This window comes from Salmo salar, chromosome 19 (genome assembly GCF_965601325.2).
Source record: "Salmo salar chromosome 19, fSalSal1, whole genome shotgun sequence".
In the NCBI taxonomy this organism is placed as follows: Eukaryota; Metazoa; Chordata; class Actinopteri; order Salmoniformes; family Salmonidae; genus Salmo; species Salmo salar.
In genome coordinates, this window is record NC_138309.1 from 84,715,001 (window position 1) to 84,734,120 (window position 19,120).

Below are 19,120 nucleotides of genomic sequence, written 5' to 3' on the forward strand. Positions count from 1 at the left end.
GTCTCAGATCAATAATGAATTAGATTGTATGGACAGAAGGGACCTGATCTCAGATCAGTTTAGCCGTCTCAGATCAATAATGAATTAGATTATATGGACAGAAGGGACCTGATCTCAGATCAGTTTAGCCGTCTCAGATCAATAATGAATTAGATTATATGGACAGAAGGGACCTGATCTCAGATCAGCACTATTACTCTGAGATGCTTTGTGAATATGGGCCCTGGTCTTCATGTATGACTGTATGGGTTTCTGGATGTTCTATCAATGTTGCAGATGCATTGTGTCTTATGTTGTAACGTGGCTGTCACAGTATTATGACAGGTCGTGACAACCGACATATCAATTATGACATCCCCTGCTATGACCCTGGTATAACCCTGTGCTATCGTTCAAGATGGCCTGCTACAATATTTTTTTTTTAAATACTACAAATGAAGAAAGAAACATATTTTTTATCCCCGCAGCTTATAAATCAAAAACATCAGTAGAATTGTGGGGTCCGTACCTACGAACTCTTGCTTACACCTCAGATCAAAAACCATTTGGAACAAATATACTAGCTGTTAGCTTTTCCCATTAGAAAACATGTAATAACTAGCCGACTTGCTACCAGGAGTCACCGGTGGTTCGTTATCTGGTCAGAACCGGTAGAGATGAAGGATCAGGACGTTCTGGAGATGTTTTAACTGTTTGTTGAATCCTCTGTTCCCCTGAGTCTGAACTTGTTCCGGTTCGATCCATGACTATCTGAGAGAAGAGCTTCTCCAGAGAGCTACCGTTATCTGACCCAGTAAACAGGACATGCCCAAATGTAGGAAAAAACATATTCTACACACGCAAACACGTACACCCACCGTCATATTTACTACACACACACACACACACACACACACACACACACACACACACACACACACACACACACACACACACACACACACACACACACACACACACACACACACACACACACACACACACACACACACACTCTCTCTCCCTCATTCAAATACTTCCTCATACCGTAGTAATACTGTGTGTCTGGGCACTTCCTCATACCGTAGTAATATATCTACCTGTGAGTCTGGGCACTTCCTCATACCGTAGTAATATATCTACCTGTTAGTCTGGGCACTTCCTCATACCGTAGTAATATATCTACCTGTGTGTCTGGGCACTTCCTCATACCGTAGTAATATATCTACCTGTTAGTCTGGGCACTTCCTCATACCGTAGTAACACATCTACCTGTGTGTCTGGGCACTTCCTCATACCGTAGTAACATATCTACCTGTTAGTCTGGGCACTTCCTCATACCGTAGTAACACATCTACCTGTGTGTCTGGGCACTTCCTCATACCGTAGTAATATATCTACCTGTGTGTCTGGGCACTTCCTCATACCGTAGTAATATATCTACCTGTGTGTCTGGGCACTTCCTCATACCGTAGTAATATATCTACCTGTGAGTCTGGGCACTTCCTCATACCGTAGTAATATATCTACCTGTGTGTCTGGGCACTTCCTCATACCGTAGTAACACATCTACCTGTGTGTCTGGGCACTTCCTCATACCGTAGTAATATATCTACCTGTGTGTCTGGGCACTTCCTCATACCGTAGTAATATATCTACCTGTGAGTCTGGGCACTTCCTCATACCGTAGTAACACATCTACCTGTGTGTCTGGGCACTTCCTCATACCGTAGTAATATATCTACCTGTGTGTCTGGGCACTTCCTCATACCGTAGTAATATATCTACCTGTGAGTCTGGGCACTTCCTCATACCGTAGTAACACATCTACCTGTGTGTCTGGGCACTTCCTCATACCGTAGTAACATATCTACCTGTGTGTCTGGGCACTTCCTCATACCGTAGTAATATATCTACCTGTGAGTCTGGGCACTTCCTCATACCGTAGTAACACATCTACCTGTGTGTCTGGGCACTTCCTCATACCGTAGTAACACATCTACCTGTGTGTCTGGGCACTTCCTCATACCGTAGTAATATATCTACCTGTGTGTCTGGGCACTTCCTCATACCGTAGTAATATATCTACCTGTGTGTCTGGGCACTTCCTCATACCGTAGTAACACATCTACCTGTGTGTCTGGGCACTTCCTCATACCGTAGTAACACATCTACCTGTGTGTCTGGGCACTTCCTCATACCGTAGTAACATATCTACCTGTGTGTCTGGGCACTTCCTCATACCGTAGTAACACATCTACCTGTGTGTCTGGGCACAACAGTTTGCTAAGAGCAGGCAGCAAGCTTATAGGTCTGTTGTTAGACCCAGTAAAGGCTGCTTTACCCCTCTTGGGTAGCGGAATTAATTTGGCTTCCCCTCCAGGCCTGAGGACAAAGACTTTCCTCTGGGCTCAGATTAAAGATATGACAGATAGGTGTGGCTATAGAGTCAGCTACCATCCTCAGTAGCTTTCCATCTAAGTTGTCAATGGCAGGAGGTTTGTCATTATTGATCGACAACAATAATTTTTCCACCTCTCCAACACTAACTTTCCAAAATTCAACAGTGCAATGCTTTTCTTTCATTATTTGTTTTTTTTATACATGATTACAATTGCTCAATGTTCGTTGTTGGCATTTCCTGCCTAAGTTTGCCCGTTTTACCAATGAAATAATCATACAAGTAATTGGCAACATCAAATGGTTTCGTGATGAATGAGCCATCTGATCTGATGACGGAGTTAAATGTGACGTTCTGCCCATAATTACATTAAAATACTCCAAAGTTTTATTCCATCATTCTTTATATCTTTGATCTTGGCTTCATAATACAGTTTCTTCTTCTTTTTGTTGAGTTTATTCACATCATTTCTCAATTTGCAGTAAATTAGCCAGTCAGATGTGCAGCCAGACTTATTAGCCACTTCCTTTTGCCACATCTCTTTCAACCATACAGTTTTTCAATTCCTCATCAATCCATGGAGCCTTAACAGTTCTAACAGTCAGCTTCTTAACAGGTGCATGTTTATCAATAATTGGAAGAAGCAATTTAATAAATTCATCAAGTGGAGCGTCTGGATGCTCCTCATTAATCACACCATATGTTTAACATCGTCCACATAAGAGTCACAGCAAAATGTTTTGTGGGATCTCATACACTATTTTAGGCCCAGCTGTTGGAACTTTAGCTTTCATGGATATAGCCACTATATTGTGATCACTGCATCCAATGGGTACGGATACAGCTTTAGAACAAAGTTCTACGGTATTAGTAAAAATATGATCGATACATGTGGATGATCTTGTTCCTGTAGTGTTTGTAAACACCCTGGTAGGTTGATTAATAACCTGAACCAGATTCCAGGCACTGGTTACAGTGAGAAGCTTCCTCTTGAGTGGACAGCTTAATGAAAACCAGTCAATATTCAGGTCCCCAAGAAGGTAGACCTCTCTGTTTACATCACATACACTATCAAGCATTTCACACCTATGATTTAGATACTGACTGTTAGCACTTGGTGGCCTATAGCAACACCCCAAAGGAAAAGGCTTTAGATGTGCCAAGTGAACCTGCAACCACAACACTTCAATAACGTGAGGGTGGCAGTGTAGCCTAGTGGTTAGAGCATTGGACTAATAACCGAAAGGTTGCAAGTTTGAATCCCTGAGCTGACAAGATACAAATCTGTTGTTCTGCTCCTGAACAAGGCAGTTAACCCACTGTTCCTCGGTAGGCTGTCATTGAAAATAAGAATTTGTTCTTAACTGACTTGCCTAGTTAAATAAAGGTAAAAAAAAACACTTGACATAAGATCTTCTCTAAGCATTACAGGGATATGGCTCTGAATATATACAGCAACACATCCCTCATAAGCATTTCTGTCTCTAACTATAGATGTTATATCCTTGTATTGCTACTGCTGTATCATTAACAGAATTATGTAAGTGAGTCTCAGAAATGGCTAATATATGTGTTATTTGATGTTATTAAGTTATTGATTTCATGAACCTTATTTCTAAGGCTACATATATTAATATGGGCTATTTTCAGCCATTTCCTGGGTAGATTATCAGAGATAGACATAATACTGAAAACGGCAAACAAAGCAAGAGAAAAAATATACATTCAGCAGTCCATTAATCAATTGGGTGTGTGTGTGTGTGTGTGTGTGTGTGTGTGTGTGTGTGTGTGTGTGTGTGTGTGTGTGTGTGTGTGTGTGTGTGTGTGTGTGTGTGTGTGTGTGTGTGTGTGTGTGTGTGTGTGTGTGTGTGTGTGTGTGTGTGTGTGTGTGTGTGTGTGTGTGTGTGTGTGTGTGTGTGTGTGTGTGTGTGTGTGTGTGTGTGTGTGTATGCTGTGGGGTTGAAACTACAAACCCATAGGCTTGGCTCTCTCATCCCTTCCAGGCTTCTGGGAGGGAGGATGGACAATGAGCCTGTCATAGCAGATGTTGTATTGATCCCTCAGTCCGTGTGGAGTGGTAGAAAGCCCCAGAAGTAGTTGAAGGAGCTGTCCCCTTTTAACTGTCTCCTTCTGTCCTTAAACCATGTGTCTATTCTCCCCTGCATTGCATCAACCAATGCCTGCATGCCACGTCATCGACTGCAGTCGGGGTTCAGACAGATGTATGATATGGTTTGCTGATATGTTAAATACCTATCCAGGCGTTGTGAGATCTGGCATACGTCTGCAATGTGGTCAGGAAGGAACTCCACCTATGACTTGGTGTGTCTGTCCATCAGGAAGGAACTCCACCTATGACTTGGTGTGTGTGTCCATCAGGAAGGAACTCCACCTATGACTTGGTGTGTCTGTCCATCAGGAAGGAACTCCACCTATGACTTGGTGTGTCTGTCCATCAGGAAGGAACTCCACCTATGACTTGGTGTGTCTGTCCATCAGGAAGGAACTCCACCTATGACTTGGTGTGTCTGTCCATCAGGAAGGAACTCCACCTATGACTTGGTGTGTGTCTGTCCATCAGGAAGGAACTCCACCTATGACTTGGTGTGTGTCTGTCCATCAGGAAGGAACTCCACCTATGACTTGGTGTGTCTGTCCATCAGGAAGGAACTCCACCTATGACTTGGTGTGTCTGTCCATCAGGAAGGAACTCCACCTATGACTTGGTGTGTCTGTCCATCAGGAAGGAACTCCACCTATGACTTGGTGTGTCTGTCCATCAGGAAGGAACTCCACCTATGACTTGGTGTGTGTGTCTGTCCATCAGGAAGGAACTCCACCTATGACTTGGTGTGTCTGTCCATCAGGAAGGAACTCCACCTATGACTTGGTGTGTCTGTCCATCAGGAAGGAACTCCACCTATGACTTGGTGTGTGTCTGTCCATCAGGAAGGAACTCCACCTATGACTTGGTGTGTGTGTCTGTCCATCAGGAAGGAACTCCACCTATGACTTGGTGTGTGTCTGTCCATCAGGAAGGAACTCCACCTATGACTTGGTGTGTCTGTCCATCAGGAAGGAACTCCACCTATGACTTGGTGTGTCTGTCCATCAGGAAGGAACTCCACCTATGACTTGGTGTGTGTCTGTCCATCAGGAAGGAACTCCACCTATGACTTGGTGTGTGTCTGTCCATCAGGATTGTGTGTGGTGATTCCCCTCCCCTCTCCTCCTCTCCTCCTCTGTGATTGGTCTTAATGCTGGTGGGTCAGTTCCTTTGAGTATCCAGTGAATGCTCTGCAAATCTTAAGTCTACTCTGTAATTGGGTGTCACTGATTAATTTTCTGGGTTCTCTCTCTTTCTCTCTTTGTCTCTTTCTGTCTCTCTCTCTCTTTCTCTCTCTGTCTCTCTCTCTTTCTTTCTCTCTGTCTCTCTCTCTCTCGCTCTCTCTGTCTCTTTCTGTCTCTCTTTCTCTCTCTTTCTCTCTCTCTTTCTTTCTCTCTGTCTCTCTCTCTGTCTCTTTCTCTCTGTCTCTCTCTCTGTCTCTGCCTCTCCCTCCCTTCCTCTATCTGTTTCTCTGTCTCTCTTTCTGTGGGTGTTTCTACTCTAGCGGTGGCTCCCGGGCCTGGTCTTGGCCCCATCCCCATGTCCCAGTTTGGCACCATCTCGCGGCAGATCTCACGGCACAACTCTACCACCTCCTCGGTCTCCATGGTTTCGGCCACGGGCACCTACCGCCGGGCGCCGTCCGTCACCTCCCAGTACTCCCTGCAGCAGCAGCAGGCCCTACAGCTACAGCAGCAGCAGATACAGCAGCCGTACATTAACGGGGGAACCCCAACCTACCCCCAGAACTCAAGTAAGACACATGTGACCCCCACCAACACCCCTCTATTAGACTGGGGATAGATAGATAGATAGATAGATAGATAGATAGATAGATAGATAGATAGATAGATAGATAGATAGATAGATAGATAGATAGATAGATAGATAGATAGATAGATAGATAGATAGATAGATAGATAGATAGATAGATAGATAGATAGATAGATAGATAGATAGATAGATAGATAGATAGATAGATAGATAGATAGATATGGACCCAGGTCAAAAGTAGTGCACTACATAGGGAATAGGGTGCCATTTGTGAAGCAGCCAGTCTACAACTCTCACTGGTTGGCCCAGAAGCGAATTACTTCACTGTCACTCAAATCAAATCAAATTGTATTTGTCACATGCGCCGAATACAACAGGTGTAGACCTTACTTACAAGCCCTTAACCAACAATGCTTTAAGAAGTTTTAAGAAAAATAAGTGTTAAGTAAAAAAAAAAAAAAGGAAACTCAAAAATCTAAATGACAAATAATGAAACAGCAGCAGTCACTATATTAGCTTGTCAGCTTGTACATGTGCACTTAGAGGAAATAACCATGGAAACGGACTGATTTCAGTGTCGTCCAGGTTCTAATCTATGATTGGCTTTGCAGGTTAGAGTTTGTAGTCAGATGCCGGTGGCTTTGCAAGGTCGTTTCATCCTCAAGGTCAAGGGTGGTTTCTTCAAAGCAGTAGGACTGACTTGTCTCCTGTCAAAGTGCATGTTAAGGCATTTCTCCTCCTTGGTGAACGTCTTGTACATTGATGTAGAATATATTCTAGTCCTTTGGATTCTCCAGCTGGTACATTCAATATGCCTCTGTTGAAGTACGGTCTGAGGTTTTGTTAAATCACAATTTATTAGTGTTTTCACAACCTCTTTAAAGTGGTTGATTTCCCCTCTCGCTTCTCTCCCTGTTCCCTCAAATGTACTAGCCAGCCCCCCAAGAAGGTGACCCCAGCTCAAGGTGTCCACTAACTTCAGCACAGTGTTTATTTTTAGTCCTCTGTCCTGTACCTTTCCACTAAAAGTCTTGTGGGAACACAGACACAGGCAGTCCTGGTGATGTGCAGGTGGACTGAACTCAATAACCTCATCAAGTCAAAATGGGAAGAAAAAAAAAATGTAAAAGAAGATTGAGAATAAAATGTGATGAAGTCAAACTGTCGGCAGCCACCTGTTCCGTTTTGAATTGAGATTCACCTCAGCTCTCTCCCCTCTCCCCTATCCCCTCTCCTCTCCCCTCTCCCCTCTCCCCTCTCCTCTCTCCTCTCTCCTCTCCCCTCTCCCCTCTCCTCTCTCCTCTCTCCTCTCCCCTCTCCCCTCTCTCTCCTCTCCCCTCTCCTCTCCCCTCTCCCCTCTCCCCTCTCCCCCCTCCCCTCTCCTCTCCCCTCTCCTCTCTCCTCTCCCCTCTCCTCTCCTCTCTCCTCTCCCCTCTCCCCTCCCCTCTCCCCTCTCCTCTCCCCTCTCCCCCCTCTCCTCTCCCCTCTCCCCTCTCCCCTCTCCTCTCCCCTCTCCCCTCTCCCCCCTCCCCTCTCCTCTCCCCTCTCCTCTCCCCTCTCTCCCCTCCCCTCTCCCCTCTCCCCTCTCCTCTCCCCTCTCCTCTCTCTCCCCTCCCCTCTCCTCTCTCCTCTCCCCTCTCCCCTCTCTCTCCTCTCCCCTCTCTCCTCTCTCCTCTCTCCCCCTCTCCCCTCTCCCATCTCCTCTCACCCATCTCCTCTTGCCTCCCCCCTCTCTTCTCCCCTCCCCCTCTCCTCTCCTCTCTCTCCTCTCCCCTCCCCCCTCTCCCCCCTCTCCCCTCTCTCCTCTCCTCTCTCCCCTCTACCGGCTGGCGTTTAAATCTTACTGTCACAATGTTAACAGGCATCACCATCTGCAGAGGGTTGTCATTGAATGTTAAGATCCATCAGCACTAAGAGGACACTGTCTTGTGTCCCAAATGGCACCCTTATTCCCAATAGAGCTCTAACTAAAGTAGTGCACTATAAAGGGAATAGGGTACCATTTGAGATGCACACACATAATGGAGGAGGAGGAAGCTTCTCTCATGAGCCAGAACTCTCGTCCCGCTACATCATTTATAACTGTAGCCATTATTAAATACACTCTTCCTCTTGTCGTTGTGTCTAGTCCCAGTTCTACACCACACGCTAGAGACGTAGAGGCCTGGAACTTTCAGATTATTATTTTTCTACTCTCCTTTTTTAGTGACGTCATGAACCCGTGGCTGTTCCACAATAGGACTTTCTGCAGCTGCTAAGGAGCCACTTATCCAAGCATATATAACGGCATGGCGTGCTTCCTTCAGTAAAGATCGTGATTTAGACATGGGATTGACCTCGAGCCTATAGATTAACAGACATTTTCAAACTGCAATAACAGTAGCCTTTCTGGGGTGGAATTTGAAAAGATTAAATATTGAATTTCAGACAGAAACATCAAGCCATCTCTGATTGTTAGACAAAATATGCATTTAAGACATCAGTGTGGACAACTGCAACATTGCTACCGTAGCTAGAGTGACCCCTGCTGTGATGAGTCACTTGTCCCTGACCCTTGACCCTGACCTCTCTAAGGTCAGCAGTTTATTTTAAAATGGTGGCACCATAGAAATAGAATCTGTAGAACGGGCCTCTCCGTTTAAGTCAGTGATGACATACTGGGTGGACCGGCAGCCGCTGTGAGCGTATCCATGAGTTGACCAGTCAAATTGCCAGGATTAGAGGTTCCAAGGCCTTATCGATTATATTTCTTACGGGTGGCACTCTTCACGCCACGGTTTGTGAACGTAACTCGGTTCATTGAGAGCCAGGGGCAGTAGGGTTGCAGACAGCCGTACGGCGACGCGTCAATCATCTCATTCAGATTAGGAGCAGGGACTGGCAATGTGACAACAACCAAACCTATTCTCTTTACAATCCCTCAATCTGTACAACAATCAAACCTAATCTCTTTATAATCCCTCAGTCTGTACAACAATCAAACCTAATCTCTTTATAATCCCTCAGTCTGTACAACAATCAAACCTATTCTCTTTATAATCCCTCAGTCTGTACAACAATCAAACCTAATCTCTTTATAATCCCTCAGTCTGTACAACAATCAAACCTAATCTCTTTATAATCCCTCAGTCTGTACAACAATCAAACCTATTCTCTTTATAATCCCTCAATCTGTACAACAACCAAAACTATTCTCTTTATAATCCCTCAATCTGTACTACAATCAAACCTAATCTCTTTATAATCCCTCAATCTGGACAACAATCAAACCTAATCTCTTTATAATCCCTCAGTCTGTACAACAATCAAACCTAATCTCTTTATAATCCCTCAGTCTGGACAACAATCAAACCTAATCTCTTTATAATCCCTCAGTCTGTACAACAATCAAACCTAATCTCTTTATAATCCCTCAATCTGTACAACAATCAAACCTAATCTCTTTATAATCCCTCAGTCTGTACAACAACCAAACCTAATCTCTTTATAATCCCTCAGTCTGTACTACAATCAAACCTAATCTCTTTATAATCCCTCAGTCTGTACAACAACCAAACCTAATCTCTTTATAATCCCTCAGTCTGTACAACAACCAAACCTAATCTCTTTATAATCCCTCAGTCTGTACAACAACCAAACCTAATCTCTTTATAATCCCTCAATCTGTACAACAACCACAACTATTCTCTTTATAATCCCTCAGTCTGTACAACAATCAAACCTAATCTCTTTAGAATCCCTCAGCTTGTACAACAACCAAAACTATTCTCTTTATAATTCCTCAATCTGTACAACAATCAAACCTAATCTCTTTATAATCCCTCAATCTGTACAACAATCAAACCTAATCTCTTTATAATCCCTCAGTCTGTACAACAATCAAACCTAATCTCTTTATAATCCCTCAGTCTGTACAACAACCAAAACTATTATCTTTATAATCCCTCAGTCTGTACAACAATCAAACCTAATCTCTTTATAATCCCTAAATCTGTACAACAACCAAACCTAATCTCTTTATAATCCCTCAGTCTGTACAACAACCAAAACTATTATCTTTATAATCCCTCAGTCTGTACAACAACCAAAACTATTCTCTTTATAATCCCTCAGTCTGTACAACAACCAAACCTAATCTCTTTATAATCCCTCAGTCTGTACAACAATCAAACCTAATCTCTTTATAATCCCTCAGTCTGTACAACAACCAAACCTAATCTCTTTATAATCCCTCAGTCTGTACAACAACCAAAACTATTATCTTTATTATCCCTCAGTCTGTACAACAACCAAACCTAATCTCTTTATAATCCCTCAGTCTGTACAACAATCAAACCTAATCTCTTTATAATCCCTCAGTCTGTACAACAACCAAACCTAATCTCTTTATAATCCCTCGGTCTGTACAACAACCAAACCTATTCTCTTTATAATCCCTCAGTCTGTACAACAACCAAACCTAATCTCTTTATAATCCCTCAGTCTGTACAACAACCAAACCTAATCTCTTTATAATCCCTCAATCTGTACAACAACCAAACCTAATCTATTTATAATCCCTCAGCCTGTACAACAACCAAACCTAATCTCTTTATAATCCCTCGGTCTGTACAACAACCAAACCTAATCTCTTTATAATCCCTCAGTCTGTACAACAACCAAACCTAATCTCTTTATAATCCCTCGGTCTGTACAACAACCAAAACTATTATCTTTATAATCCCTCAGTCTGTACAACAATCAAACCTAATCTCTTTATAATCCCTCGGTCTGTACAACAACCAAAACTATTATCTTTATAATCCCTCAGTCTGTACAACAACCAAACCTAATCTCTTTATAATCCCTCAGTCTGTACAACAATCAAACCTAATCTCTTTATAATCCCTCAGTCTGTACAACAACCAAACCTAATCTCTTTATAATCCCTCAGTCTGTACAACAACCAAAACTATTATCTTTATAATCCCTCAGTCTGTACAACAATCAAACCTAATCTCTTTATAATCCCTCAGTCTGTACAACAACCAAACCTAATCTCTTTATAATCCCTCAGTCTGTACAACACCAAAACTATTATCTTTATAATCCCTCAGTCTGTACAACAATCAAACCTAATCTCTTTATAATCCCTCAGTCTGTACAACAACCAAAACTATTATCTTTATAATCCCTCAGTCTGTACAACAACCAAACCTAATCTCTTTATAATCCCTCATCTGTACAACAATCAAACCTAATCTCTTTATAATCCCTCAGTCTGTACAACAACCAAACCTAATCTCTTTAGAATCCCTCGGTCTGTACAACAATCAAACCTAATCTCTTTATAATCCCTCAGTCTGTACAACAATCAAACCTAATCTCTTTATAATCCCTCAGTCTGTACAACAACCAAACCTAATCTCTTTAGAATCCCTCGGTCTGTACAACAATCAAACCTAATCTCTTTATAATCCCTCAGTCTGCACAACAATCAAACCTAATCTCTTTATAATCCCTCAGTCTGTACAACAACCAAATACCTTGGGAAACCTGGACTCAGTCTCTGGCCTTGCTGAACTAAAAACCACAAGCATAGATTTGTACACATTACATATTAAACTAATTTCCTTGTAGAAGTGCCCAAAACTCATGACTAACGTTGCAATGTGTGTGCCTCTTAATTCTTGCAATGATAGTATTACATTGACTTCGGGTTCTCTGTTTCCTATTGACTTGGGTTGGGGTTCTCTGTTTCCTGTTGACTTGGGTTGGGGTTCTCTGTTTCCTGTTGACTTGGGTTGGGGTTCTCTGTTTCCTGTTGACTTGGGTTGGGGTTCTCTGTTTCCTGTTGACTTGGGTTGGGGTTCTCTGTTTCCTGTTGACTTGGGTTGGGGTTCTCTGTTTCCTGTTGACTTGGGTTGGGGTTCTCTGTTTCCTGTTGACTTGGGTTGGGGTTCTCTGTTTCCTGTTGACTTGGGTTGGGGTTCTCTCTTTCCTATTGACTTGGGGTTCTCTGTTTCCTGTTGACTTGGGTTGGGGTCTCTGTTTCCTGTTGACTTGGGTTCTCTGTTTCCTGTTGACTTGGGTTGGGGTCTCTGTTTCCTGTTGACTTGACTTGGGGTTCTCTGTTTCCTGTTGACTTGGGTTGGGGTTCTCTGTTTCCTATTGACTTGGGTTGGGTTTGGGTTACTGTTTCCTGTTGACATGGGTTGGGGTAATATTTTCATCTATTGTTGGTGACTGATATCTGTTCCTGTTTGTCTCGTCCTTCTCTCTGTCCTCTCTGTCCTCTCTGTACTTTATATCCTTGATTTCTCTCTTTCGTTTGGTATGTGTGGGGGGGGCTTCCTGTGGCTATAGCTGCCCTTCCTCCCCCCACCCCCCAGCTGACTCCACAGATACCTCTGACAGGCTTTGTGGCCAGGGTGCAGGAGAACAGTAAGTCCACAGGCCCAGCACACACTCTCCCTGTTCCCCAGATCACTCACCCTGTTCCCCAGATCACTGACCCTGTTCCCCAGATCACTGACCCTGTTCCCCAGATCACTCACCCTGTTCCCCAGATCACTCACCCTGTTCCCCAGATCACTCACCCTGTTCCCCAGATCACTCACCCTTTTCCCATAAATCTGAGTAGAACAACCCCCACCTGTCAATCACAGCATGCTTTGTGCCTGTTCACTCAGCTGTCTGTCTGTCTGTCTGTCTGTCTGTCTGTCTGTCTGTCTGTCTGTCTCTCTGTCCTGCCTGCCTGCCTGTCTGTCTGTCTGTCTGTCTGTCTGTCTGTCTGTCTGTCTGTCTGTCTGTCTGTCTGTCTGTCTGTCTGTCTGTCTGTCTGTCTGTCTGTCTGTCTGTCTGTCCTGTGCAGTAGACAGTTCTTATCTATTGTCTGTGTTAATAAATAGTATTCTCAGACAGACGCTTATTGCCATTGACAACCATTGCTTTCTCCACTATGCAGATACTGAGGACAAATAGTGTAAAAAGTTGCTCCATTCCAAGATTATTCAGGAGAATGTATAATGGAGTAAGCAGCTGAATTAGTATTTCCACAAAGTCCCACGTGTGTGATAAGGCATACAGTGCATTCAGAAAGTATTCAGACCCCTTGTCTTTTTCCACAGTTTGTTACGTTACAGCCTTATTCTAAAATGTATCAAATCAATCTACACACAATACCCCATAATGACATCACAATACCCCATAATGACATCACAATACCCCATAATGACATCACAATACCCCATAATGACAAAGCAAAAAAAAAAAAAATGTTTTGCTAATTTATAAAATAAACAAAACCTGAAATATTACATTTACATAAGTATTCAGACCCTTTAATCAGTATTTTGTTGAAGTACCTCTTGCAGCAATTACAGCCTCGGGTCTTCTTGGCTATGACGCTACAAGCTTGGCACACCTGTATATGGGGAGTTTCTCCCATTCTTCTCTGCAGATTCTCTCAAGCTTTGTCAGGTTTGTTGAAGCACTTTTGGCAGTGATTACAGCATCGAGTCACTCTGGAGCAGGTTTTTCATCAAGGATCTCTCTGTACTTTGCTTTGTTCATCTTTGCCTCGATCCTGACTAGTCTCCCAGTCCCTGTCACTGAAAAACATCCCCACAACATGATGCTGCCACCACCATGCTTCACCGTAGGGATGGTGCCAGGTTTCCTCCAGACGTGATGCTTGGCATTCAGGCCAAAGAGTTCAATCTTGGTTTCATCAGACCAGATCATTTTGTTTCTCATGGTCTGAGAGTCCTTTAGGTGCCTTTTGGCAAACTCCAATCGGGCTGTCATGTGCCTTTTACTGAGGAGTGGCTTCTGTCTGGCCACTCTACCATAAAGGCCTGATTGGTGGAGTGCTGCAGAGATTGTTGTCCTTCTGGAAGGTTCTCCCATCTTCACAGAGGAACGCTAAAGCTCTATAAGAGTGACCATTGGGTTCTTGGTCACCTCCCTGACCAAGGCCCTTCTCTCCCGATTGTTCAGTTTGGCTGGACAGCCATCTCTAGGAAGAGTCTTGGTGGTTCCAATCTTCTTCCATTTAACAATGATTGAGGCCACTGTGTTCTTGGTGACCTTCAATGCTGCATAATTTTTTTTGTACCCTTCCCCAGATCTGTGTCTCGACACAATCCTGTCTCGGCTTGGTTTTTGCTCTGACATGCACTATAAACTGTGGTACCTTATATAGACAGGTGTGTGCCTTTCCAAATCATGTCCAATCAATTGAATTTACCACAGGTGGACTCCAATCAAGTTGTAGAAAACATCTCAAGGATGATCAAAGGAAACAGGATGCACCTGAGCTCAATTTCAAGTCTCAAAGAAAACGGTCTTAATACTTATGTAAATTAGGTATTTCTGTTTTTTATTTTTAATATATTTACAAAAATTACTCAAACCAGTTTTAGCTTTGTCATTATGGGGTTATTGCGTTTACATTGCAAAAAACAAACAAACATGTAATATATTTTAGAATAAGGCTGTAACGTAACAAAATGTGGAAAAAGTCAAGGGGTCTGAATACTTTCCGAAGGCACTGTATGTTAAGTATAATTTCACACAAAAAATCACAGAATGAGCGGCACATATGGAAGGACTAAACATATGGAAGGACTAAACATATTGTGCGTACTGTGTGATCAACAGAGAAATACTCTGCATTCTTTCATGTAACTCTAAAGAAGCTTAGCCTGCTATTTTTAAACAGATTTATGTTACTGGCAGAATTAAAATACCACCATTTTAGAGCTGTTTCTTAGCAGTATGAAGGCTGTCATTTCCAGTCGAAAGAGTAAAACAGAAACCACTGATCTAGTACCCTGGGTGTCATATCCTCCTCTGATAAACACAACCTTGAGAATATCTCATCTAGTACCCTGGGTGTCATATCCTCCTCTGATAAACACAACCTTGAGAATATCTCATCTAGTACCCTGGGTGTCATATCCTCCTCTGATAAACACAACCTTGAGAATATCTCATCTAGTACCCTGGGTGTCATATCCTCCTCTGATAAACACAACCTTGAGAATATCTCATCTAGTACCCTGGGTGTCATATCCTCCTCTGATAAACACAACCTTGAGAATATCTCATCTAGTACCCTGGGTGTCATATCCTCCTCTGATAAACACAACCTTGAGAATATCTCATCTAGTACCCTGGGTGTCATATCCTCCTCTGATAAACACAACCTTGAGAATATCTCATCTAGTACCCTGGGTGTCATATCCTCCTCTGATAAACACAACCTTGAGAATATCTTATTCCCCTCTGGTACAATATAGAAATGATCATGTGTGATTTCTGCAGGTAAGCCTCCACAATCGGATCCATGTATACTAATATTCATTCAGAGGTCCGTACTGACTATTTAGGCTGCAGTTTATTACGTTGTACTCATTTATTTTTGTAGGCATTCTCTTTAATCATTTACAGAAGCAAAGTGTTACGAAATCTTCCCTGGAAAATTCAAATACATTTTCCTTGAGTCACAAGGTGTCATAAAATTGAGGCAGGGTTGTTCACTTAGGAACATGACTGACAGGAGGATAGGGTTCTCTGCTGCCCTCTACTGAAACTAGTGCAGCTCTGGATGGTCCAATTCCAAATGGTCCTCTAAGCCCTACACCCTGTACCCTATACCCTGTGCCCTGTACCCTACACCCTGTGCACTTGTGGAGATCTTAGATTTTACAGGTACAGGCAATCTGGCGGTAGCTCCACCTTGCACTCTGATAGGCTAGGTGGAAGTTTCACCATATTGCTTATTCCAATCAAATCCTCTCATATCTCCACAAGTGCATAAGGTGTATGGTTTAAGGGTTTGGGATTGGACCAGTGTGTGTTTATGGTTATAGAGCTGCATTCCCTCTAGGATAGTCACAACTTCTCTACTGCCATGCTAACTGTATAATGATATTATACAACAAACACAAGAAGAGAATTCAAATGTAATGGGAAGACAATGGAAATAGAAAGTCAAAACAAGTGTGCATTGCGTGCAGCATTACCTTGGTGGCAAAGAACACGTCTAACCAAATGACGTGTCTTAACAAGTGACCTGGAAGAACGAATCTCAGGTCAAAAAGGTCAAAAATCAGCATGCCGACAACTCGCTGTCATGCATTTTATTTGTTCCTTGACCGACTAACCATCGGTGCCTGGCATACAAACACCACTGCATGTTGCTCTTCCCACGGTTGCATGGTTTTGCGTGGTTTTCTCTACTGTGGTGCTTGGTGGCATGCGCAGCCCAAATGGTCATGTACTATTGTACTGTTTCCTTTCTCCCAGTTTCAGGCAGCGTTCCTAATCTCATTCTCTCTCCCCTTCTTTTATTCATCGCCATTTGGCAGTTGCGGACACCCCTACTCCGCCTCCCCCTCCTCCGCCCGATGACCTGCCCATGTTTGATGAAGCTCCTCCCCCTCCTCCACCCCCGCCAGTTGACTACGAGGAAGAGGAAGCGGCTGTAGTTCAGTACAGCGACTCGTATGCTGATGGAGATCCCCAGTGGGCGCCCAAGAGCTACATGCAGAAAGGTGTTCCTCAGAGCTCAATACCGACACCACTCTACTTCACTTCTCCTCCCTACCATACAATTCACACGGATTTATTTCAACTACGCTGAACTAGTCAACTACTTAAGCACATTTTGACACTCAGTAAATATGTTAATCTTCAGGCAACTATTTCTTACCCGTTGCATCCTAATCCAGTTTGCTAAGTCTCTCTCTCTCCCTCTGACGATTTTCCCCTCCTCTCCTCCTCAGTGGTGGCCATCTACGACTACACTGCGGATAAAAACGATGAGCTGAGCTTCATGGAGGGAGCCATCATCTACATCATTAAGAAGAACGATGACGGCTGGTTCGAGGGAATCAGTAGCGGAGTCACGGGCCTGTTCCCCGGCAACTACGTCGAGTCCATCATGCACTAAGCTGACTGAAGGGACCCTACTGCACTCTATTGATTCAGTGTTTCTACTACAGACCAATTGAAACAAGACGTCTGACCTTACGAAGCATGGGACGTGCTTTTGGATATGACAGAATGTTTGGTCTCTTACTAATTGCAAATAAATCAAATACAAAATATCTATTTACTTTATTTTGGTGGTGTTGTTGTGGGTGGGTTGAGGGGCATAAAGCATATAGAGAAGGAATAGGATAAGGCTGATGATGTACTCACAAGGGCTGTGATGTAGGGATGTTTTCAAAGACCAGGCAGTGGAGGCTGCATGAGGGGAAGACGGGCTCATAACAATAGCTGGAACGGAGTAAATGGAACGGCGTCAAAACACCTGGAAAACCATGTTTGATACCATTCCACTGATTCCGCTCCAGACATTACCACGAGCCCGTCTTCCCCAATTAAGATGCCACCAATTTCCTTTGAGACCAGGGTAACACTAGCTGAAGGACATCCTTCCTTTAAGAGTTCTTCCTGTTTCCGTATGCACGACGATAACATTTGACCCAACTATTCATCTATTGACCTACAGATTTCTCATGCACTTATAAAGTATTAATAATGTTTTTATGAGTGTATCACGAGTACTATGCTCTATGGAGACGATGTCTGTCAGACGGCATGTAAATGCATATGTAAACATTAGGCCATCTTGTGTAGACCTTCAGTGGAAGTGCTACTACTGTTAATTGTATATAATGTGAGCTGCAGCCTGTTGGTTGTCTGTAGTGTAAATTCAGTGAATGTCAATCTCATTATCTCAAGCAGGCTACTTACCACACACACACACATGGAAATGTCCTACAGAAGATTGTTTGATTTACTTCATTTTTTAATTGTTATTTTACTTTTTTGACAAAAACGTATTATAGACAAAAACAATAAACTCCATATTTACATACACACATTTTAACAAAAATGAAAGACCTCCCTTTTGGCCAGACCCACCACCTCGCCCGTCATCCCCTGGACGTCTCCTTTGCCACTACGCTTCAAACTGCACTATTCTGCCTCTCTCTGTTGCCCAAATTGTTCAATATTTAGATAACGCATATGATTCATTAATTAAAAAATGTATTTTTTTTTTTTTTTTATGATTTGACAAAAAAAAAAATTTTTAAAATACAATCAAAGTTATAATCAGAAGCCTGATCCATTTTGGGTAATAAATGTGAAATCTTATTTAGCTTTTTATGAATAACAAAACCTTTTATTTCTGTTTTATTTCAGTCGTTCCTGAAGTCTGAGCGTAAAGCATGCAAAATCTAATAAAAATGTATAACCTCTACGTTTAATTATGCTTCCATTTTGTTGTAATACTTAACATTCAATTTAGGCTTTTATTAATTTTTTTTAATTGATGAAATTGTCTAGACACAAAAGGCGTTCTGGGACTTGGTGTTATTTTCAAAATGCTCTAATTTGTCTTGAAAGAATTCATGTAAATGTAATATGTTTAATCTGGTAATACAGTGAAAAGCAACACCATTATGTCGTGAATCCCAGTTTGTAAATGACACATTCCCCTTTTCCCTATTTAGAGTTCCACGTCCATTTTAAGAAACGTTCTAATACACGTCTAATCTGAACAAAATGATTTATCGGTAGGTATTTTTTTTGGGGGGGGGGGGGGGGTCAAAGTATATAATGTAAACAGTGATGGATGATGATCAGCTGTTCTTCATGCCGTGTTAGTGGGCTTAGTTTTCAAAACTGTTTTGTCATGATGTTCATAAATAAAAAAATAAAAGACTATTCTGTGATAATGGTGACCAATATGACATCTCATATACCTCAGTCTTCACATAGAAAAAAAATAGATGACATCGTTTTAGAACGGTCATAAGTTTTATAACTCAGGTCTGGTTAAGTTGTTCTTTCATTGTTCC

At 42.6% G+C, this 19,120-nt stretch overlaps 1 protein-coding gene across 5 annotated transcripts in view; it reads left to right on the forward strand.

The window, feature by feature from the left end:
• Positions 1–18,519, forward strand: part of LOC106579709 (abl interactor 1) — a 123,452-nt gene extending 104,933 nt beyond the window's left edge. For 2 of the 5 annotated variants that reach the window (XM_045702797.2, XM_045702799.2), the window contains 3 exons: positions 5,992–6,240; positions 16,616–16,801; positions 17,033–18,519. In XM_045702797.2, coding sequence (XP_045558753.1) covers positions 5,992–6,240; positions 16,616–16,801; positions 17,033–17,199 — 602 coding nt within the window. In that variant the 3' untranslated portion in view covers positions 17,200–18,519. Of the gene's footprint in view, positions 1–5,991; positions 6,241–12,605; positions 12,684–16,615; positions 16,802–17,032 lie in introns of all 5 variants that reach the window. The other 3 variants (XM_082966015.1, XM_082966016.1, XM_045702796.2) reach the window with 2 other exon arrangements.
• The last annotated feature ends 601 nt before the right edge of the window (positions 18,520–19,120 follow it).